Source organism: Bubalus kerabau, chromosome 2, assembly GCF_029407905.1.
Source record: "Bubalus kerabau isolate K-KA32 ecotype Philippines breed swamp buffalo chromosome 2, PCC_UOA_SB_1v2, whole genome shotgun sequence".
In the NCBI taxonomy this organism is placed as follows: Eukaryota; Metazoa; Chordata; class Mammalia; order Artiodactyla; family Bovidae; genus Bubalus; species Bubalus kerabau.
The window spans coordinates 159,671,020-159,694,959 of record NC_073625.1 but is presented as its reverse complement, the minus strand read 5'-3'; the positions used below and the strand labels follow the sequence as shown (position 1 = coordinate 159,694,959).

General features: G+C 39.9%; 1 protein-coding gene across 5 annotated transcripts in view; it reads left to right on the top strand.

Annotated features, from left to right (window-relative positions):
* Nucleotides 1–23,940, top strand: part of ARHGEF26 (Rho guanine nucleotide exchange factor 26) — a 138,394-nt gene that overhangs the window by 64,276 nt on the left and 50,178 nt on the right. For 3 of the 5 annotated variants that reach the window (XM_055569282.1, XM_055569286.1, XM_055569283.1), the window contains 3 exons: nucleotides 8,422–8,574; nucleotides 11,263–11,392; nucleotides 14,796–14,870. In XM_055569282.1, coding sequence (XP_055425257.1) covers nucleotides 8,422–8,574; nucleotides 11,263–11,392; nucleotides 14,796–14,870 — 358 coding nt within the window. The remainder of the gene's footprint in view (nucleotides 1–8,421; nucleotides 8,575–11,262; nucleotides 11,393–14,795; nucleotides 14,871–23,940) is intronic. The other 2 variants (XM_055569284.1, XM_055569287.1) reach the window with 2 other exon arrangements.

Below are 23,940 nucleotides of genomic sequence, written 5' to 3'. Positions count from 1 at the left end.
CCACGGCATAAATCCACTGTGAAAGTCTTTACTCTGTAGATGTGTGTAAATCATTTGTTGAGACAATTCGGTAGTCATTCTTAGAAAGTAATGTATTTCCTCTTTAAGGTCCAGCTGTCAGCCTTCTTGCTGGATATTCGGATTGAGGACTGGCCAGTAGTAACAGAGTAGTGGGTACTTGTGAGCAGAGGCAGTAGGTGAAGTAGTTCAAGCAGGCTCTGGACTCAGAAAGGCTCTGCATTCAAACAGAAGCTTGTTGTTTAGAGTTTTGACTTAAGTTCTCTTAGCCTTGGTTTTCTTATCTGTAAAATGGGTTCATTGGCAGTCATAAAGTCAACTTGAGGGTTAAGTTAGATGAGGCAGTGTGTGGGAAGCGCTGGACTTGGCACAGTGAGTGGTGTTCATGGTTATCAATTGTTGGCTACTTGACATCCGTCAAAGCATGTCATCCTGTGCTAAACACATGGGAGGAGATTTTGTTGGCTGACAGTTGAAGCCAGATTTGTTGTCTGTATTAAATAAATTTTACTCTCCTCTGTAGATGAGTGGATATACTGTCTCCAAAGATCTCTCAAGATTACTCATCCCTGACATGCCAATGACATTACCAGTTGAATTTGAAGAGGCTGTTAGTTGTGGTCTGGCAACATTTACCCTCATATGGTAGGTCTTTTCCACCTACTACAGAAGGGAGAAAATGATGCTCACAAAAGTATATGTACTGAGTGTGTCAGAAGCGGCTACTTCCCTGTTGACTTTGCTTTTTCCCTAAAAATGCAGTGCTACAATTAAAACCATCATTTGATAAAGCAACCATGAAAGGCCTAAAGAATATGCAGGCCTTGTAGTTATAGGAAATATTAGAGGAGAGGCTACAGGCCTCGAGCAGGCTCCTCAGATGTGACCATGTGATTCTCATCTTGAAGTCCCCACCTCCTGGGAGGCTGGCCTGGTGTTTCTTGGTGGCCCTGACCTTTTCTCTGCACAGCCAAGGAGCTCTCCTGGAGGGGCTGCAATCATTTGCAGCCCTCCTGTGAAGTATGGATGTGATTAGATAGAGGGAGAAAAAGCAAGAAGCAGTTTAATTTCCCTTTAAAGAGGTGAAACAGATGCTGAAAAGACACATCTGCGAGAATTCAAAGCTACCGGATGCTGGTGATGGTTAGTCAAGAGTCAGACAGGGTTAACTGGGGCATCTGGTTAAGAGGCAGTGCTTCCAAGAGGCCTTTCCTGGTCCATCAGAGGTTTCTCAAAGTCTAGATGTTAGTGATGACATTAAAATTTTGGTTGGAAAAAAAAAATGAAAGGTTGTGTAACATGATCGGTTGTAAAACATGATCATCTTGGTACTGCTACAAAGAAGAAATAATGAAGGTATTGTGCCAGGAAAAAAAAATTCATTGGGCTGAAATAGATTTCCATTAAAAAGTTGTTCTTCAAGTAAGCCAGATTGCTTCACAGACTCCATTCAGATTTCACCCAGGGAATCAGAATGCTTTTATTTTTGCTTCAGATTTCATTTGGATCTCCAGCATTCTCGGTTATTGAAATAATACCTCATTCTTTAGTAATACTTTCTTGGCCTGTTGGTAGCTCAGCTCATTTAGTGAAATATGCAAATTTGCCCAAAATAACCAATAGAGAATTGAACATAGAAGGCTTTGAATTATGTCTTAATTATGCTTATGTCAAAATAAAAGATGGGTGGCTTCGTTTATATTGTATCAAAATAAGTAGCGTAAACAGATATTTCATTAGTGCTTTGTTTTTAATCTTGTACTTTGGCAAACTTTCAAGAGTGATAGATGAATTTCCCTTTTCATTGGGAAAAGCCAAGTTACTGTTGTTTTTGGTCATATAGTTGCATTCTTTCCGACTGTAACAGTTAGCTGAAGACAAGAAATTGGAAGAGATCTTTGCCTCTGAGATATTTCTTAGATTTACATGATAATGATCTTATGAATGGTTTCTTATTTTTTCAATTTTATTTGAACATTTTCTTAAAGGACACTTGGAGCTAAAAGAAATTACAAATAGTTTGCATTTATATGAAAACCAGCTAAAAATGAACTAGTCCTGGTTACATACTACCTAGAATTCCTGTGGCTCTGAATTCTCACAGATGTATATTTTCAGGGAAAATTAAACTGCGTTTTTCTCGCCTCTCCCTCTTGCTTCTAAGTTCCTGTCTTCATGGGTGGCTTAATGACCCAACTTATTGCCCAGCTGGAAACTTTGAGCAGAAACCGCAGTGTCTTCCTTGACTCTTCTATCTAATGAGTTTCTCCATTGTATTAACTTTCCCTCCAAACTGTTACCCTAATGTGTCCTCTCCTTTTGATTTCCCATGCAGGCTTTATTGTTACTTGCCTAGGTTAGTGTCTCACTGGCCTGCAGATGGGCTTCCCCACTTCTGTGTCAGTTGTCTCTGTCCAACGGGATGATTTATTGGCTTCAACAACTCCAGCAGGTTCTCTTTGTCCATAGATTAAGTTCAAGCTCCTCAGTAGACAGTCAGACTTTTGCAGTCTAGCCCAGGCCCACTTGCTTTGCCACTCCCATTCCTGCTCCTGCTCCTCCTGTGGTTGACATCTCGCCCTGCTAACCCCACAGTCTTTCTGAAGGAGATTCGTGTCTTTGCCCACATCGTGTGCTGCTGCAGCTGCTCTGTCCCCTGGCCTCCTGCATTACCGTCCTCATCAGTGATGGCCCCTCACGCCTTTCCTCACCTCGGGCCTCCAGGTGCCCTGCCCTACACTGTCGCCACTGCATGGCCCTGTCATAGGTCTCGAATTGCAAGTGATTGGCTCCCTGCCCCCATGGGCCACTCGCCTCTGAGCATCAGGAGGTAAAGAACCATTTCTTACTCAGTTAAGTTCAGTCACTTAGTTGTGTCTGACCCTTTGCCACACCATGGACTGCAGCATGCCAGGCTTCCTTGTCGATAACCAACTCCCGGAGCTTGCTCAGACTCATGTCCATTGAGTCGGTGATGCCATCCCACCATCTCATCCTCTGTCGTTCCCTTCTCTTCCTGCCTTCAGTCTTTGCCAGCATCAGAGTCAGTTCTTTGCATCAGGTGGCCAAAGTATTGGAGCTTCAGCTTTAGCCATCAGTCCTTCCAATGAATATGCAGGACTGATTTCCTTTAGGATTGACTGATTTGATCTCCTTGCAGTCCAAGGGACTCTCAACAGTCTTCTCCAACATCACAGTTCAAAAGCATCAATTCTTTGGTGCTCAGCCTTCTTTATGGTTCAACTCTCACATCCATACATGACTACTGGAAAAACCATAGCTTTGACTAGATGGACCTTTGTCAGCCAAGTAATGTCTCTGCTTTTTAATATGCTGTCTAAGTTGGTCATAGCTTTTCTTACAAGGAGCAAGTGTCTTTTAATTTCATGGCTGCACTCACCATCTTCAGTGATTTTGGAGCCCAAAAATATAGTCTGTCACTGATTCCATTGTCTCCCCATCTATTTGCCATGAAGTGATGGGACCAGATGCCATGATCTTAGTTTTCTGAATGTTGAGTTTTAAGCCAGCTTTTTCACTCACCTCTTTCACTTTCATCAAGAAGCTCTTCAGTTCCTCTTCACTTTCTCCCATAATAGTGATGTCATCTGCATATCTGAGGTTGTTGATCTTTCTCCCAGCAGTCTTGATTCCAGCTTGTGCTTCATCCAGCCCAGCGTTTCTCATGATGTACTGTGCATATAAGTTAAATAAGCGGGATGACAATATACAGGCTTGACGTACTCCTTTCCCAATTTGCAGCCAGTTCGTTGTTCCATGTCTGGTTCTAACTGTTGCTTCTTGACCTGCATACAGATTTCTCAGGAGGCAGGTAAGGTAGTCTGGTATTCCCATCTCATTAAGAATTTTCCAGTTTGTTGTGATCCACATAACCAAAGGCTTTGGTGAAATCAATAAAGCAGAAGTTGATTTTTTGCTGGAACTCTCTTGCTTTTTCTATGATCCAACAGATGTTGGCAAGATGATCTCTGGTTCCTCTGCCTTTTCTAAATCCAACTTTAGCAATTGGAAGTTCACAGTTCATGTACTGTTGAAGCCTGGCTTGGAGAATTTTGAGCATTACTTTGCTAGCGTGTGAGATGAAAGTGATTGTACAATAGTTTGAACATTCTTTGGCATTGCCTTTCTTTGGGATTGGAATGAAAACTGACCTTTTCCAGTCCCGTGGCCACTGCTGAGTTTTACAAATTTGCTGGCATATTGAGTGCAGCACTTTCACAGCATCATCTTTTAGGACTTGAAATAGCTCAACTGAAATTCTATCACCTCTACTAGCTTTGTTCATAGTGATGCTTCCTCAAGCCCACTTGGCTTCGGGCTTCAGGATGTCTGGCTCTAGGTGAGTGATCACACCATCATAATTATCTGGGAAATTAAGATCTTGTTTGGATAGTTCTTCTGTGTATTCTTGCCACCTTTTCTTAATATCTTCTGCTTATGTTAGGTCTGTACCATTTCTATCGTTTATTTCTTACTCAACCTTCATTTAATGAAATAACCTCTCCTTGGCATCTAACTCAGCTTCTTCTGTATTGATTCTTGTTATTATACTATCATTTCTTGGTATATACTATTAGTAGCAGAGTCAGCAAGGTTGAAATTCAACTTGTAGATATATATCCCAGAGAACTGAAAACCGCCACTCACACAGATACCCAGATGGGTATGTTGACAGAAGCATTATTCACAGTAGCTAAAAGGTAGAAACAACCTGTTCATATTATAAACAAATTATAATAAGTACCTACAATGGAATATTATTCAGCCATAAAGAAGAAAAAGTTCTGATACACGCCTCAATATGAATGAACCTAGGAGACACAATACTAAGTGAAATAAGCTAGAGAAAAAGTTGTGTGATTCCACTCATATGAAATATCTAGAATAGGCAAATTCCCAGAGAGCGATAGCAGATAAGAGGTTATCAGGTATCAGGGGCTGAGGAGAGGGGGGAATGGGGAGTTGTTGCTTTATGGGTACAGCGTTTCTGTTTGGGGAAAGGAAAGTATTTTGGAAATAGTGATGATGGTTGCACAATACTGTGACAGTAATCGAAGCCATTGAAAATGGTTTAAATGACAACATTTATGTAATATATATTTTACTAGAATAAAAGATATATAGCTTGTGTAATTTTTTAAAAAGATACTGCCACCAGCACTCTTATGCATGTATGTTTCAACATGTAGTTAGTTATATATAAGCATGTTGTTTTCCTGTATCATTTATATTTATCATTCTTACCGCCTTAATAGATCACAGATTTCTTGAAGTGAGGGACTAGTCTAAATAGGAAGTAACATGGTTTTTGTTTGTTTAGGGTTTGGAGTTGGATATTTTTAAAATTCTGAAACCTTTTAGAGAGGGTTTGGTATTTTATTTGAATGTTGAATAAACTCAGCGTGACAAAGTGACATGAAGTCACTGACTGAGTTTTGAAACACAGATGTGTTCTTCTGACGGGCTGTCTGTTCTTCTGACCTGCTAATCCTGAGGGACACTGCGTATTCAGCCTGATCCCATTGGAAGAAAGGCTGAATAGTCTAGCACAGGGTGCTTTTAGTTGCTCCTCTTGCTCTTTAAACAAGGAGTTTGGATGATGAGGTCATGTGGATAGGAGCCATATTGACTATTTTCCTGAGTCCTTTTTAAAGGTAATAAACATGTAGGTGCTTTCCCAGAATATAAATGTTAATTCTTCTAAGAAGTTAAAATACATTTCTTTGTTTCATAAGCTCCTTTGGAGACTTTTAAAAATTGAGTAAAGGTAATTCCTTGGTGGTACAGTGGGTAAGACTCGGCACTTTCTCTTCACTTTCTCAGCATAGTCCTGATTGGGAAGCTAAAATCCCACAAGCTGTGTGCTGCAGTCAAAAAATAAATAAATAAAAGTAGAATAGATAATGATGACAAGCTAATACAATTTGTATTAAAATGAGTTTAATGTATGTGTCAATATGCGTTCATGCTCAGTCACTTGGCCGTGTCTGACTCTTTGCAACCCCATGGACTGTAGCCCACCAGGCTCTTCTGTTCATGGCAGAAATACTAGAGTGAGTTGCCATTTCCTCTTCCAGGGGATCTTCCCAACCCTTATAAAAATAAGATCTTTAATGTCATAATTGTTTTGTTTCTGAGTGCCAGGATTTTCTTTGAAAAGAACTGAGATATAAATGTAAGAAAATGTTAGCCCATATTTACTATTAACAATCTTGTATAAATTTCTGTTGTCTCATTCACTGTCTGTCTTGAATTTTATATTATGGAGTCCACCCAACAAACTGGTAAGGAGCAATGACGTGCTAAATACCAAAACTAACCTTCCTTTGTACTAATATTATAGAGTCAACATTAGACATTATTGTTGATTTCACCCTCTTAAGAAAACCCTTTAGTCTCTGTGTGATAGTTATTTTTGATAGATTTGCCTGCTGCTCTGAATGTGGTCAGTAAGTGTGCTCTAGGGAAGTTCTCAGTTTTTAGTGTGCATTCAGACTATCAGGCAGTCTTGATAAAGTGCAGGTTCAGACTGGGAGAGGTGAGGGGTGAAATTCTGCATTTTAGATAAGCTCTTAAGTGGTACCAATGCTGCTGGTCTGTGGGCCAGAGGAAGAACACTCCATTTCAAATAGCTGATTTGATACTTTGTTAAAATTGGATCCAATATAAGGTTGACAAAAGAAATACAAGACACCCAAGATGTCCTGTGCAGTATTTGGCACATAGTTGTATTAAACAATTATTCATTGTTTATCTGAAATTTAATTTTGACTGGGCTAGACACAATATAGGTGTGTGTGAGTGCACACAACACACAAGGCAACTCTAAATTGCAATCTAAATCATTTACAAAGTCATTTAAATGTCATGTATTAATTAGATGTAAATGATATGATTATTTTTATTTGGAGAGAAAGGCCCCATAGAATTAGGTTTGTTTCAGACTTGTTTTTAGGCACTTATTTAGGTATTTTGCTCATATGCTTTTCAATACAATAATATATTTAAGGATTAATGCTGTACCCCGTCCCCAAGTATCTAGGGAATTCTTGAAAAAATAGTGAAATCTGTACATTCCAAAATATACCTGAAAGCACAGAAATGTCCTGGACTATCAATGTTTTAAGCTAACCATATGAAGTAATGGGCTTCACCAGTGGCTCAGATGGTAGAGAATCTGCCTGCAATGTGGGAGACCTGAGTTTGATCCCTGGGTTGGGGAAGGAAATGGCAACCCACTCCAGCGTTCTTGCCTGGAGAATCCATAGACAGAGGAGCCTGGTGGACTACAGTCCATAGGGTCACAAAGAATCCAAAACGACTGAGCGACTAACACTTTCACTTTCATATGAAGGAATAAGATGTTAATGAGAAACGCTGGGCTGGAAGAAGCACAAGCTGGAATCAAGATTGCCAGGAGAAATATCAATAACCTCAGATATTCAGATGACACCACCCTTAAGGCAGAAAGTGAAGAGGAACTAAAAAGCCTCTTGATGAAAATGAAAGAGGAGAGTGAAAAAGTTGGCTTAAGGTTCAACATTTAGAAAACGAAGATCATAGCATCCGGTCCCATCACTTCATGGGAAATAGATGGGGAAACAGTGGAAACAGTGTCAGACTTTATTTTTCTGGGCTCCAAAATCACTGCAGATGGTGATTGTGGCCATGAAATTAAAAGACACTTACTCCTTGGAAGGAAAGTTATGACCAACCTAGATAGAATATTGAAAACCAGAGACATTACTTTGCCAACAAAGGTCCATCTAGTCAAGGCTATGGTTTTTCCATTGGTCATGTATGGATGTGAAAGTTGGACTGTGAAGAAAGCTGAATGCTGAAGAATTGATGCTTTTGAACTGTGGTGTTGGGGAAGACTCTTGAGAGTCCCTTGGACAGCAAGGAGGTCCAACCAGTCCATTCTGAAGGAGATCAGTCCTGGGATTTCTTTGGAAGGAATGATGCTAAAGCTGAAACTCCAGTACTTTGGCCACCTCATGCAAAGAGTTGTCTCATTGGAAAAGACTCTGATGCTGGGAGGGATTGGGGGCAGGAGGAGAAGGGGACGACAGAGGATGAGATGGCTGGATGGCATCACTGACTCGATGGACATGGGTTTGGGTGGAATCCGGGAGTTGGTGATGGACAGGGAGGCCTGGCGTGCTGCAATTCATGGGGTCGCATGCGGACGCGACTGAGCGACTGAACTGAACTTAACTGATGATAGATTAAATTTAGACTGTTTTATAGTTTTTTCTTGTAATTTTTTGGTACCATGTACTTCTGGTATTTTCAAACCCTGTATAATAACATTTCATGAGGATAATCTGTTGTCTATTAAAGCATATGGAAGGCAGTGTAAATGCTTTTCTTTTTTTTTAGATTCTTTACAGAGTTGGAAGCAAGGCATCAGAATAATATCTTCATAGAAGATATAAGTGACATTGTGGAAAAGCACACAACATCCACATTTGACCCATATGTGAAATACTGCACAAATGAAGTCTACCAACAGCGGACACTGCAAAAACTGTTGTAAGCAGTATTGAATGTTGCCGCTTTAATGATGTAATCATGTTTTAATTGGGTCACGTTGATTGAAATTAATTGATCTCTTAAATGTCTTTTGGGAAGAGAAGTGCTTTTGGGCAGGGGTGTTAGATTAGAAAAACCCAGTTGTGGAGAATTTTCTTTAAAGTTCTTCTGAAATTATAGCTTGTTGATTTTTTCCTTGTTTTTTTTTTTTTTTTAAATTCCTGCAAGACTGGGTCGTGGGGTGGGGGAGGGTAATGATGATCGGTGATCATCTTTCTAAATGGTGAGAAGGTTGTTCTCTAAGCTGTTATCTGGTCATTAAATAGTTTGCCTGAGGCCAAGGTATAGTTCTTGAACTAGTGCCTAGGAGCCAAAGTGTCCTCTAGTATTCTAATCTTCCCCCATTCTAATGACAACTCTGTATTTAGTTGTTTATGGGAATCACTCATCTTTTCCCTCTGGGTGGTTAGGTGTGAGGAGAACAAGGATGGGCTGAAGGAAGGTTTTTTTTTTTTTTTTTTTAAGTTCTTAAAGGCTCTAATTGTGAAATGAAAAAGAAGTAAATCTTAAATTTCCACACACACCTTTTCCCTTTCTATTATTTAGGTTACTGAGAGTTTTGGTGTGATGAATATGCCATCTCTAGTCTGAAAAGCATTCAGCAGTGGTTCAGCAATGTCTGTATTGCTTTATTGGGGCCGGGGCTTGTTTATCACAAGGAGCTCCGTGTCTGGCAGTACAGTTGGACATCGCTGTAAACTCAGTTTGGGGGCTGACTGGCTGTTATTTTCCTTCTGTGAGCTGTGGTGTTTACAACCGAAGCGTGGCACGCTGGCCAGTCTCTAGACAATGTGAGAGACCCTATGATGATGATTACCTCATGGTCACTTAGAGAAACAGCCCCCACGTGGGTGAGAAGGGCTGATGACGCCCCATTCCCCCTCCACATCCTCCTTAAAATCTTGTACAGGCAGGGAGGAAAACCCACAGCTGCCAGCCCTAAATGAGGTTATTAGCACAAAGTAGGATTTGTCTGCACTGCGGGGCATTTTGTTCTAGATTAGTCTTGGTTGTGGAGACTGTTCTATACATTGTAGCACCCCAGGCTCCTGTCCATCAGCTGCTGGTAGCACAGCCTCACCTCAGCCTTGATAACCAGGAATGTCTCCAGAGGTTACCTGATGCCCTCATCCACCATGGGAATTGCGATGTAAACGTTACTCTTTAACTATTGGAAAATCCAAGTGACACGTGTAAAAGCCAAAGCCTGGAATTAGAGCTAAATTAAGTTTTGTTTTGCAAGATTAAAAAACAAAACAAAACAAAAAACTTGAATAAGTACTGCTGTACTTTATGTAACTCTCGAAAAATAGAGGTTTTATTTAAATTAGCTCAATGACATCATCATTTGAGCTTTCACATGGAAATTAGTAGTGTTTTCAGAATGTAAATTTACATTTGGGCTGTGACTTTGAGCTTTACCTGCACTTTGGAATCTGAAAACCAGCAAACAAACAATGCCCGGGGTCCATCCTAGACTGGGTGGTTTCCTCAGAATCTTTGGAGGTAGCAGAAGTGATTTAAATATGCAACTGGCTTAAAATTTGATTCTTTTTTAATTTCCTAAAATTTTTTTTCAAAGTTAGCAGGAAACTTAACTCCTCAGTTTAAGAAAAAGAAATTATAACATTTCTGAGTACTTTCTTTTAACTTGCTGTTCTGGGTATTTCCTGATTTCTTTCTAGCAGCCTTGAACCAAAGTTTCAAAGCATATTGTTTTGAAAAAAGGTTTCAATCGCCGTTACCCTGCTTCTTGGCCTCCCCCTCCCCTCTCCAGGGGATCACAGAATCTGGGGCCAACCCCTCCTCCACCTCCCCTTCACAGGTCACACTGTAACTCCACACAGCTACCCTTAGAGTGAAGTGAGATGACAGAACGAGAGATGCTGTGTCAGGGACCCACTGAAAGTCAGATAGACCTTGGTTGGACTTCTGTCTACACCGAATGCTAGGTCTTTTATTTGGCAAGCTGGGGACCTTGCTGAGACTCCACATTCTTACTGGAATCCCCTTCAAAGTTATATGGATGGTGCCACATGAGATCCTTTATGTCGTGTATTTTGCTAAATTCCATAGAAATGTGACAGTGTTGTCCCTGTTCTAATGTCCCTGGGAGAGGAAGGATATTCTGGCTGACATAGTCAGAAGGTTTTCTGTCTCAGAAGCTTTGGAAAAGTCCAAAAGCCTCCTAGTAAGTAAATCCTGAGATTTCTTTCTTAGATTATTATCTCAGGCTAGAGATGTGGTTTAAAGCATATGTGTCATCTTTTTAGTGAAATGTTTGTAGATGATCAGATATGAGATGTAGTATGTATACTAATTTTTAATGTATATATTCACCATTATGATACCACTGTTTCTTCATTTGTTTACTTTCTACTTCTAAAAATTTCTGGCACCTATATTTTCATCTTATTATTCTTATTACTGCCTTAAACTTATGTTCAGTCTTGACTGTAAAAGGCAATCAAGCCATCCATGTCCACCTATGAAATTATGTGTTTATGTTGTTTATATATTGAAAAATCATTGATAATCTATAAGTTTACCACAGTGTTTTGTAATACATTTTGACTTGCTTCTTAAAGAGGAAATACTTTGAAGTTTTGTCTCTTTTTTTCCCCTCAGAGCCACCAACCCATCTTTCAAGGAAGTTTTGTCCCGAATCGAGTCCCATGAAGACTGTAGGAACCTACCCATGATCTCGTTTCTCATTCTTCCCATGCAGAGGGTGACCCGCCTTCCCCTGCTGATGGATGTAAGATGTGACCTGGTGTCTTTTTCCTCTGTGGATAACTGTTGCTGCAACAAATCTGATTAAGAAAATTATTCTTCTTCTGCTTAAATTATATCCCTTCTATAAAAGTTCCCAATTCAGTGAGAAGTTGCTCTTTGGTTAGAAAGTCCCACATGGGAAGCTCTTCAATTTAGGCTTGTGTGTTCACTCTAAAGAAGTTAGATTACAACCCTCACTTAACATTTTTTGAAATGGGAAGAATATTGACTTCTTGAAGTCAGGAGTCCTGAATTCCTTTGCGTCTGAAACACCAGGCATGAGGCCTTCGGCACGTCATTCATCTCTTTGGGCCTCAGTTTCCTCTGTTGGGTCATGTTCCGAGCTGCTGTGTGTGTGCCCAGTTGCTTCAGTCACGTTCGACTCTTTGCAACCCCACGGACTGTAGCCCACCAGGCTCCTCTGTTCATGAGATTCTCCAGGCAATAATACTGGAGTGGGCTGCCATGCCCTCCTCCAGGGGATCTTGCCAACCCAGGGACTGAACCCACATCTCTTCTTGCATTGGGAGACAGCTTGTTTACTGCTAGTGCCACCTGGGCTGCCCCAAGCTCCTGAAGTGCTCCCATTTCACACAGGAAGGAGTCTCTTCAGCATCACAAGGCATACACCTGCCCTAGTTTGCATTGCTCAGAATGAGTGAGGAAAATCCAGACATCTGATCTTTTTGTAGGGAGCATTCATGAAGAAATGCTATTTGCTTTTGAGTAGTGCAGGACGTGACTGCGGGAAGAGCAGAGACGGACTGGTGGGAAGCACAGCTGGGAGGACAGCCAGGCAGTGGCCCAGGATGGCCGCACGCTGGCTGGGCTGAAACCACAGTGGCAGCCACAAGAGAATGGGGTGCCCTGACGTGACTCCCATCCAGCTAGTGTGCCAACAAGCGCCTTTTTTTAAAAATAAAATTGAACTATAGTTGATATATGATATTGTGTTAGTTTCAGGTGTATAGCAAAGTGGTTCAGATATACCAAATGTATATATTTTTTCAGATTATTTTTATTATAGGTTATTATAGGATATTTACTTTGTTATACAGTAACTCCTTGTTCCTTATCTATTTTATGTGTAGTAGTTTGTATCTGTTAATCCCAAACTCCTAATTTATCCCTCCCCTGCTTTCCTTTCCCCTTTGGTAACTTTAAGTTTGTTTTCTGTGTCTGTGAGTTTTTTCTTTTATCTTTAGATTCGTTTGTATTGTTTTTTGGATTCCAATATGTGATATCATATAATATTTGTCTTTCTCTGTCAGACTTACTTCACTTCGTATGATAATCCCTAGGTCTATTCATGTTGCTGCAAATGGCATTATTTCATCCTTTTTATGGCTAATACTCCATTACATATACGTACCACATCTTAAATCAGTTGTCTGTTGATGGTCATTTGGGCTGCTTCCATGTCTTAGCTATTGTAAACAGTGCTGCTCTGAATATCAGGTTGCATGTATCTTTTTGAATTAGAGTTTTTGTTTTTTCCGTGTATATGCCCAGGAGTGGGATTGCTGGATCATATGATAGTTCAAAAAGTATCTTTTTGATCAAGTTAAAATATCTTGGCATAGTTCTGCTTTGAATTTGGATGATAATATAATGTCAGTTTTGACATGCTTGCTTTTTATAAGTCAAAATACAGGATAAAAATATAGCAAAAATTATGATTGTCTAAGATTACAAAATAAATTCCATTTTCTCTATTCCATTATAAATTCAAAGAAGCACTGAAATTTAGAAACTAGTAAAAAGGTGGGATTATGGTCACTTTCTTGGCCCAGCCGCACAGTGTTGAGGAGGTTCAGCTGTCTTCAGAATTCACAGCACCTGCTGCTCTCCTGGGCCACCTCAGTCTACTAGTCTGTGACCTTTACACCCATCCTTGTCCATCTTGTGTGATTTAGGGACTTCTCTCCTTGTAAATATTGGGAAACTTGCAGTTTTGCAAATCCAGCTCTGATTTTTTGTATCAATATTTATCATGTCTATCACACAGTCTAAAAAGAAATGATACTTTTTGGGGTCAGAGACTCTTTTGAGATTGTAGATTAAGCTGTAGTCATTCTTAGAAGAATGACTTCCTAGTGTGTGCAAGATTTATAAAACTGAAGTGTACAAAAGAAACTGTGGCCTGCTCCCAGAAATAAAAACTAATATTTTTCAAACTGCTTTTGTATTCATTAGTGGGTCATGAAGTTGACTTTTGGAACATGAGTAGTGTTTTTAGAAAATGAATATAGAGTAGAACACACAGTATATGATATATACATTGTTCATAATGTGATTAAATATTATTTCATAAAAAACTTTCATTTTGTGTGCATGTGTACTAGTTGCAGTGTAAAAGTATTTCTTACAGTGGTGTCATAGTCAAAAAAAATTTGAGTACATTAATATAAAACCACCAGCGGTCCAGTCTGTACTTCTTACATATCACACATAATATTCCTGACACCTGACTTCCAGATTCATTGGCTTGGTGTTCCTCTGCATGTAAGGTTCAGTGGTTTGCTAGTTTCTGGTATCTTCTGCTTCTGCTAGATGCCAGTTGCCCTGATCTGTTGTCCATGTGTGAGAATCTGGCCACCTGGGAAGAATCTAAATGTACTTAAAACAAGATCTCTTTGATTTTACTTCATTTGGAGATTTAGTTAAACTTGTTAATTGAGGTTAACATTTTTAACAATTGAAATGGTTTTGTTGGCTTTGAACGGATCTAGTTTCAGAAGTTATATATAATTCAGTATATCTTCAGTTGATGTTTTTTGAACTCAATTTTACCATCACAAAAATTGCAGTATAAGCATATCAAGAAAAAACCCAGCAGCCATTTTTTCTTGACCTTTTTATTCACATTATATCATCTGCAAATATAATAACCTCTAATAATGATGATGGTAACAGGGATCATTGAAGTAATTTTGTCATTAATTGAAAACCTACTGTGTGCAGGTTATTCATAAAGAACTTTCCATGCATTATCATTTAACTTTTTTAACAGCCTTGTGGCTTTATAGGTGGCTTTATCCCAATTTTACAGATGAGAAAACTTAGGCTTATAGAAGCTTATAAGGGAAGGTGACTTGCCCAAGGTCGAATAGCTCATAAGGAGCAGATCTAGAATTTGAAACCAGATTCACCCACCTCTGAAGTCTATCCTCTTATTAAATCATCCTCTGGATGAACATGGATCCTATGCTTTTAAAGACTATTTCCTTTTTTTTTTTTTTTTAATGTCATCTTTATATTCATCCATAGTATTGTGTTCAGCATTGTTAAGTTTGCTATGAGTAAGAGTATATGGCAGGACCTTGGTTTTATTTTACTTAAAAGAATAAATCAGCTGATTTTGTTCTTCTTTTATTTCACTGCAGACTATCTGTCAAAAGACTCCTAAGGATTCTCCGAAATATGAAGTCTGCAAAAGAGCCTTAAAAGAAGTGAGCAAGGTAACTGTTGAGTAGCTTATCAGACAGTAAAACACTCAGATCTCTCCAAAGAGAACCTGTCTGGATTTGATGCTAAAAACTGGTTGATTCTCACAGCCATTTGTGCACCATTCTTTAAGTAGTTGAAAAACAAAGTTATGTTTTCTACACTCAAATGAAATTGGTATTTTTACTATTTCAGACAGTCTTAAGGGCCTTTAGAGATCTCATTTTCTTTTGGTGTCTGAATAGCTGTTTTTTCATTCTCTCATTCAAGAAATATTTATTGCATATCCACTACAGTGCCAGGGACAGTGCCAGCGCCTGAAAATGTGAGGATGAGTAAGACATGTGTGGTTACTGCCCTCATGGAATGTGCTGTATAAAGGGGAAGGCAGACATGAAATAAGAGTTATAATAAAGGATGGTGAGTGACATGAGAGGAAGAACATAGAAATGTTGAAGCTGAAACCTGGAGCAAGAGCAGCTTTGAGCCAGGGACTGGAGAGGGTGTTTCAGGAACATGCAAAGACCCAAAGACTTGTTTGTAGAATTTGAACTAGAATGTTCTTCGTGTGACTAGAGCCCAGTCCAGGAGAGAGAGCACAGAGGATCCATGTTAAGGAATTGTGAACCTTATCCTAGGTTGCTGTGGAAGCTACAGATTCATGTGCTGTGAAGTTGACAGTAAGAATGGGCCCCAGTGATGAAGCCTTTATAGTTGCTTAGGTTACAGATGACTGGAGACTATACTGATATGATACTAGAAGGCAAAGAAGCAAGCCTACAACATTGGGGAGGTAGGCGTGGAGATGACTTGGGTGGGTATATTTATGGACATGAGCCAAGGAAAATCGTCCCTGTCTTGGGTAACTAGATGGATACTCTTATTTCCATAGTATGAGCATAGGGAGAAGCTGACGATTCCATTGTGGGTGTGTTGGAATTGAGTGGGATTCCTATAGAATATCCAAGTCAGGAGCTCAGTGGAGAGACTTGAACTGGAGACATGGGTTTGTGGATCATCAGTACGGGGATGATTTTTGAAGCTGGGAAAGTAGATGAAAAGTACCCAAGAGTGTGTAGAGTAAGAAGAGTGTTGAGGTTCAGCCATGAAGAATGCCGTAGGGAAAAGGAAACAGCAGAGGAAACTTGAAAAACAACAGAAGTACTAAAGTAGAAAGTGAAAGTTGCTCAGTCATGTCCAACTCTTTGAGACCCCATGGACTATACAGTCCATGGAATTCTCCAGGCCAAAATTCTGGAGTGGGTAGCCTTTCCCTTCTCCAGGGCATCTTCCCAACCCAGGGATCAAACCCAGGTCTCCCACATTGCAGGCAGATTCTTTACCAGCTGAGCCACAAGGGAAGCCCAAGAATACTGGAGTGGGTAGCCTGTCCCTTCTCCAGTGGATCTTCCTGATCCAGGAATTAAATTGGGGTCTCCTGCATTGCAGGCAGATTCTTTACCAACTGAGCTATCAGGGAAGCCTTCTAATGGTCTGGCAAATGGCATGTAATTTGGTGGAAGGAAGGGCAGCCCCCTTGGCTGCTCTGGAAAGACAAAGTGAGATAATGATCGATGTGTTCACTGGGTGTATTTATTATCAGGTGAGTTGTGTCCTTGCAGGGTAGGTGTGGAAGCCAGATTGAAGCATGGTGAGTGTAGCTGTTTCAACCACTGGGCTGTGAGGGTAAAATGAGTTGAAAGAGAAGCTGTAGTTGAAAGGGAAGTGAGGGGAGGGTCTTCTTTTGTTTAAAGATTAGAAAATTGTGGGTATGTTTAAATGCTAATAGAAATAGTTCGCTGAGAAAAAGCAGCTGAAGGTTTGAGAATCAGTGAGGATATGAGATGAGCTAGACCCAGGAGAGCAAAGCTCATGATCACAGAAGCATCCTAAGCATCTCTAAGCTGCCTCGAGTTTTGTGCATCTTTGTGATACTTGACTATGAAGCACTGTTTCTTTCAATCCATTTTATCAATTGAACTTTATGTTGAATTTTATTGTTGCAACTTTATTTTTAAAATATTTTGATGTGGACCATTTTTAAAGTCTTTATTGAATTTGTTACATTATTGCTTCTTTTTTATGTTTGGGGTTCTTGACCCCAAGGCTTGTGGGATCTTAGTTCCCTGACCAAGGATTGAACCTGTACCCCATGCTTTGGAAGTCAAAGAAAGACTCCACCACTGGACCACCAGGGAAGTCCCTCAGTCAACTTTAAACTGACTCCACTTTATGTATCCTCATCCTTGCCAATAATTACTACAAAATCATGAGTTTTATAAGCTAGTTGTTCATTTTTCTAACACATTTTTATACTAAAAATTAGTTTATCTGTGTCTTAGCCCTTTTGGGCTGCTAGAACAAAGTACCACAGACTGATTGGCTTATAAACAGCAAATTTCTTTCTCTGTTCTGGAGGCTGGAAGTCTAAGATCAGGGAACAAGCAGAGTTGGCTGGGATCCCTCTTCCAGCCAGGTTGGAGACTTCTGGTAGCCTTGACAAGGCAGAAGGGATCAAGGCGGCTCTTTGGGGCCTCTTGTATAAAGCACAATCCCATTTATGCAGGCTCTATCCCGTGACTTCTGAGCAACTCCCAAAGGTCCCCACTTCCTAATACCATCATCTTTGGAAGTTAAGATTTCAATATGTATTTTGGGAGGATGTGAACATTTAAACCATAGTGATCTGCCAACCACTTGAATGCATCTCTTGCTCCATCAGAGAAGGACATACACATATCCCACTTTGCGAAACACTAAGTGAAGAAACTTAGCCTGACAAGTATGAAGTTGCCTATGGTCCTACTGCCTGTGGGTTTCTCCTCCAGGACCCCAAATCCTGTAGTGGATGGGGGCATCTTTAGGAGAAGCTACATGGAGAAGTTGAGTCTTGGATATGAAAGAGATTGTCAGATTCTGTTTGGTTGTAACTGAGAAGCTGGAAAAAAAATTCGCACAGAAAAAGGAGGAAGGTAGTAGTGATTGAATTGAATTAGGAACGATACCTAATATTTTCGAGACTTTACGTCCCAGTTTGAGTAGACTGCTATGTTCCTTTAGGCATCTCTGTTTCACTTGATTTGGCACTGGTGCTTTTAGGGCAGGCTGGCAAAAATTAATTGCCTTACCTTGACACAGGGCTTCCCAGGTGACGGTAGTGGTAAAGAATCTGCCTGCCAATGCAAGAGACTTAACAAACGTGGGTTTGATTCCTGGGTTGGGAAGATCCCCTGGAAGAGAGCATGAGAACCCACTCCAGTATTCTTGCCTGGAGAATCCCATAGACAGAGGAGCTGGTGGGCTACAGTCTGTGGATCGCACAGAGTCAGACACGACGGAAGCAACTAAGCATGCACTACCTTGATACTTACTATACGAAAGACCCTCTGTGAAGAATTGCTGTTCGAGTGGCCTAAGCAAGTGTTTTCTCTAGGACAGCATTTTTCTCTCTTGCGTAGGAGTCATGAACATCAGGATTATAACCTCAGTCTCTAAGTGTTGTAGGAAACTGAGGTCATCAGTACCGCCAACTCAAGGATTCATCTTCTTTTTCATTTGTGCAAGTTACCAATGAGTTTTTATAGATGGGAAAACAATGTCAGTATTCTTAACAAAAAGATTGTGCACATAGAGCGTTTATGGTTTGAAATAAAAATGCAGACTTTCACTTGCTTGCTCTTTCTGAAATGAGAGAAACTGAGAGTTCCCAGCACTTATTTTACAGTGAAATTTTGTGTGTTGAGGCCCAAATTTTTTAGAAGCAGATTCCACCTAAGGCCCTTGGGCAAGTCTCTCTAAATAGTTATTCATTCTTGGGAAAAAATGAGTAATATGTTTTTTGGTGATTAAAATGCTAATGAAATGTATTTGCCTAGTGCAAATAATACTTCAGTGAAATTGTTCATGATATGCAGATGACACCACCCTTATGGCAGAAAGTGAAGAGGAACTCAAAAGCCTCTTGATGAAAGTGAAAGTGGAGAGTGAAAAAGTTGGCTTAAAGCTCAACATTCAGAAAACGAAGATCATGGCATCTGGTCCCACCACTTCATGGGAAATAGATGGGGAAACAGTGGAAACAGTGTCAGACTTTATTTTTCTGGGCTCCAAAATCACTACAGATGGTGACTGCAGCCATGAAATTAAAAGACACTTACTCCTTGGAAGGAAAGTTATGACCAACCTAGATAGCATATTGAAAAGCAGAGACATTACTTTGCCAACAAAAGTTCGTCTAGTCAAGGCTATGGTTTTACTTGTGGTCATGTATGGATGTGAGAGTTGGACTGTGAAGAAGGCTGAGTGCCAAAGAATTGATGCTTTTGAACTGTGGTGTTGGAGAAGACTCTCGAGAGTCCCTTGGACTGCAAGGAGATCCAACCAGTCCATTTTGAAGGAGATCAGCCCTGGGATTTCTTTGGAAGGAATGATGCTAAAGCTGAAATTCCAGTACTTTGGTCACCTCATGCGAAGAGTTGACTCATTGGAAAAGACTCTGAGGCTGGGAGGGATTGGGGGCAGGAGGAGAAGGGGACGACAGAGGATGAGATGGCTGGATGGCATCACTGACTCAATGGACGTGAGTCTGGGTGAACTCCGGGAGTTGGTGATGGACAGGGAGGCCTGGCGTGCTGGGATTCATGGGGTCGCAAAGAGTCGGACACAACTGAGCGACTGATCTGATCTGATTGATGAAATGATGGTGACAATTTTTTGGAATTGGGGCATTTGGAGAGACTTATTAACTTAGTCAAACAACCCCAAAACAAGATGTTTCTATTAAGTGAAACATGTATGTACTTTCTGATTTTCTGCTCCTGTGCAGGAGGTGAAGCTGCGAGGAGGGAAATTTCCTGGGAGCCTGATAGTTCAGCTGGTGCAGAGCTGTCTGTGTCTAAGAAATGGTGGTTAAGAGATGGTTTCTGATGCCAGTGAAATCTCCCCTGCTGTTGTCTTCTATTTACTCTCCCACAGAAAGAGGATAACTGCTTTACTTCATACCTCATAAAAATTCTACTTCTATTTGGAGATAGTATTAAGTTCTAAGCTCTTCTGCTAGTGGCAGAAGAGCCAAGTCCTCCTGAATCTTTTCCTGTAACTTACTGCTTCAGCTGTTTACAAAGAGGTAGATATCTGTTAACATGAAAAGATCTCTAAGCTGTATTGTTAAGTGAAGAGCATGAAGTTGCAGAACAGAACAAATAGCATAATGATATCTAGATAATAAAATGCGTTTATATACATATGTGTGTCAGAAATAGTATTTAGAATCACACTCAAACTTTCAACTGTGGTTGCTGATGGTGAAGAGACAGGAGTGTGGCAGGGAGGAATTAATGTTTTGTTGTTTTGTTTTCACTCTTTAAGTATTGCTCTGAAAGAATGTATGTAAAGTTTACAAAGGTACATTTTTAAAAGTAGTAAGTGCCCATTACAGAAAATTTGAAAGTTTGAAATAAGAGAAAACAAAATGTATTAGTACTCTTGTTGAAGGTAATGACTGTTGTCATTTTATGGTGTGTGCTTCCAGTGAATGTAAATGTACATTTAAACATGGATTCATGTGGTGCCCGTTTCATTTACTGCTGTAAATAGTGCTGCGTGGCCTTGCATAAATGACTGTGCTCCTCCAATGATTTCTGTTGTAAAGTTTCCAGAAGTGGGTTTATTGGGGAGGAAAGCTTGGTATGTTTTAAGGGCCCCCAAGTACCTGTAAGAAAAATTGTCCCTGTGTCCATGACAACCGGAAGTATTTCTAAGTATCTTATCTTTCTCCACACTCCCCAGCGTCTAATATTCTTTTCATCTTTGTGAATTTGACAAATTGAAAATATTTTGTTTTTATTTATACTTCATTAAAGAGATTGAGGTTTTTTCCCCACATAAGTCTTGCCTAAAGCAAAAAATTTAGTGAACTAAACTTAATAAAGCTTTGACAGATGTTGAAGGAAGGCACAGTTTCAATATGCAGAAGCTGATTTTACAGAAAATACGAGAGCACACATATCCTAATTAGTGCTTGTCCCTTAAAATAGTCACTAAACAGAGTCCACTGAGGATACCATTGCTTGAGATGCTTGGGGAATGTTTTTGTTTTTAATATGCCTTCAGAAGTGGTGGCTGATGAGCTTGATATTTGAAAGTTTAGGAAATAAAGATGATGAATTTATTTTCCATTTTCCCTTTCATTTTAAAATGGGATAAAGGAATTGTCCCCCCACTCATTTTATTTTTTATTTTTTTTACCTTTTGGAAAATTTTTCATTATCAGTTTGCCACCATTTCCCACCTGAAGAGTATAAAATTAACATTTATCCTTGTACTTTGAGGAAGAGGAACGTGGATCAAGAGAATACACTACATAGGTACATGAGCAAGTCGGAGGCCATTTTCTAATGAGAAATTCTAGAGCTGTGATCTTCTCAGGGCTGGCAACTTCCCAGCACAAGAACTGCGGTGCAATTTCTTGCTCAAATGATACTGAAAACCCTTGTAGAGTTGCACTACCCAGTGCAGAAGCCAGTAGCCAATTGTTGTTGTTCAGTCACTGAGTCATGTTCAACTCTTTTCCACCCCATGGACTGCATCACGCCAGGCTCTTCTGTCATCCATTATCTGCTGGAGGTTGCTCAAATTCATGTCCATTGAGTTGGTGATGTTATTTAACCACCTCATCCTCTGCTACTCCCTTCTCCTTTTGCCTTCAGTCTTTCCCAGCATCAGGGTCTTTTACAATGAGTTTGTCTCCCCACCTTTTTTTCCCCCAAACTTATTTGTTTTTAACTGAAGGAAAATTGCTTCACAATATTGCGTTGGCTTCTGCCATACATCAACATGTGTCAGCCACAGGTATACATGTGTCCCCTCCCTCTTTAAATTCCCTCCCACCTCCCATCCTTTCTCACCCCTCTAGGTTGTTACAAAGCCCTGGTTTGAGTTCCTTGCATCATACAGCAAATTCCCATTGGTTACCTATTTTATACATAGTAGGGTATATGCTTCTGTACTCTCTCAGCATTTGTCATACCCTCACCTTCCTGCTCCTAACCCATGTCCATAAGTCTGTTCTCTATGTCTGTATCTCCACTGTTGCCATGTAAATAGGTTCGTCAGTACTGTCTTTCTAGATTCCATATATATGAGAAATATACGATATTTGTTTTTCTGACTTACTTCACTCCATATAATAAGTTGTAGGTTCTTCCAGCTCATTAGAACCGACTCAAATGGATTCATTTTTTATGGCTAAGTAATATTCTATTGTATACATGTACCAAATTCTTTATCCATTCATCTGATGTTGGCTATCTAGGTGGCTACCATGTATTAGCTATTATATAAATAGTGTTGGCAGTGAACATTGGGGTACATGTGCCTTTTTCAGTTTTGGTTTCGTCAGGGTATATGACCAATAGTGGGATTGCTGGATCATATGGTAGTTCTACTCCCAATTTTTTGAGGAAACTCCATACTGTTTTCCATAGTGGCTGTATCAATTTACATTCCCACCAACATTGCAAAATGGTTCCCTTTTCTCCACACCCTCTCCAGCATTTATTGTTTGTAGACTTTTTGATGATGGCCATTCTGACTGGTGTGAGGTGATACCTCATTGTAGTTTTGATTTGCAATTTGATGTTGAGCATCTTTTCATATGTTTGTTAGATATTTGTAAGTCTTCTTTGGAGAAATGTCTCTTTAGGTCTTTTGCCCACTATTTGATTGCGTTTTTCTGGTATTCAGTTGTAGGAGCTGCTTATATATTTTGGAAATCAATCCTTTGTCAGTTAGTTCATTTGCTAGTATTTTCTCTCATTCTAAGGGCTGTCTTTTCACCTTGTTTGTAGTTTCTTTGCTGTGCAAAAGCTTTTAAGCTTAATTAGGTTCCACTGGTTTATTTTTGTTTTTATTTCCAGTATTCTAGGAGGTGGGTAATAGAGGATCTTTCTATGTTTTATATTATACATTGTTCTGCCTATGTTTTTCTCTAAAAATTTTATAGTTTCTGGTCTTATATTTAGGTCTTAATTCATTTTGAGTTTATCTTTGTGTATAGGGTTAGGAAGTGTTCTGATTTCATTCTTTTACATGTAGCTGTCTAGTTTCCCTAGCACCACTTATTGAAGAGACTATTTTTTCCCCATTTTATATTCTTGCCTCCTTTGTCAAAGGTAAGGTGCCCATAGATACCTGGGTTTATCTCTGGGCTTTCTATCTTGTTCCATTGGTCTATATGTCCCCCCCTTTTTTTAAAGTATTTGTAAATGATCTCTGAATGCAGTTTATGCATTGTTGTTCAGTTGTGTCCTACTCTTTGCAACCCCGTGTACTGCAGCATGCCAGGCTTCCTGTCCTTCACTATCTCCAAGAGTTTGCTCAAACTCATGTCCATTGAGTTGATGATGCCATCCAACCATCTCATCCTCTGTTGCCCCTTGTCCTCCTACCCCCAATCTTTCCCAGCATCAGGGGCTTTTCCAATGAGTCAGCTCTTTGCATCATGTGGCCAAAGTATTGGAGCTTCACCTTTAGCATCAGTCCTTCCAATGAATATTCAGGACTGATTTCCTTTAGGATTGACTGTTTGATCTCCTTGGAGTCCAAGGGACTCGCAAGAGTCTTCTCCAGCATCACAGTTCAAAAGCATCAATTCTTTGGCACTCAGCCTTCTTTATGGTCCAACTCTCACATCCATACATGATACTGGAAAAAGTATAGCTTTGACTAGACAAACCTTTGTCAGCAAAGTGATGTTTCTGCTTTTAATACACTGTCTAGGTTGGTCATAACTTTCCTTCCAAGGAGCAAGTGTCTTTTCATTTCGTGGCTGCAGTCACCATCTGCAGTGATTTTGGAGCCCAAGAAAATAAAGTCTGTCGCTGTTTTCACTTTTTCCCCATCTATTCGCCATGAAGTGATGGTACTGGATTCCATAATCTTAGTTTTTTGAATGCTGAGTTTCAAGCCAGCTTTTTCATTCTCTTGTTTCACCTTCATTAAGAGGCTCTTTAGTTCCTCTTCGCTTTCTGCCATTAGGGTGCTATTATCTGCATATCTGAGGTATTGATATTTCTCCCTACCATC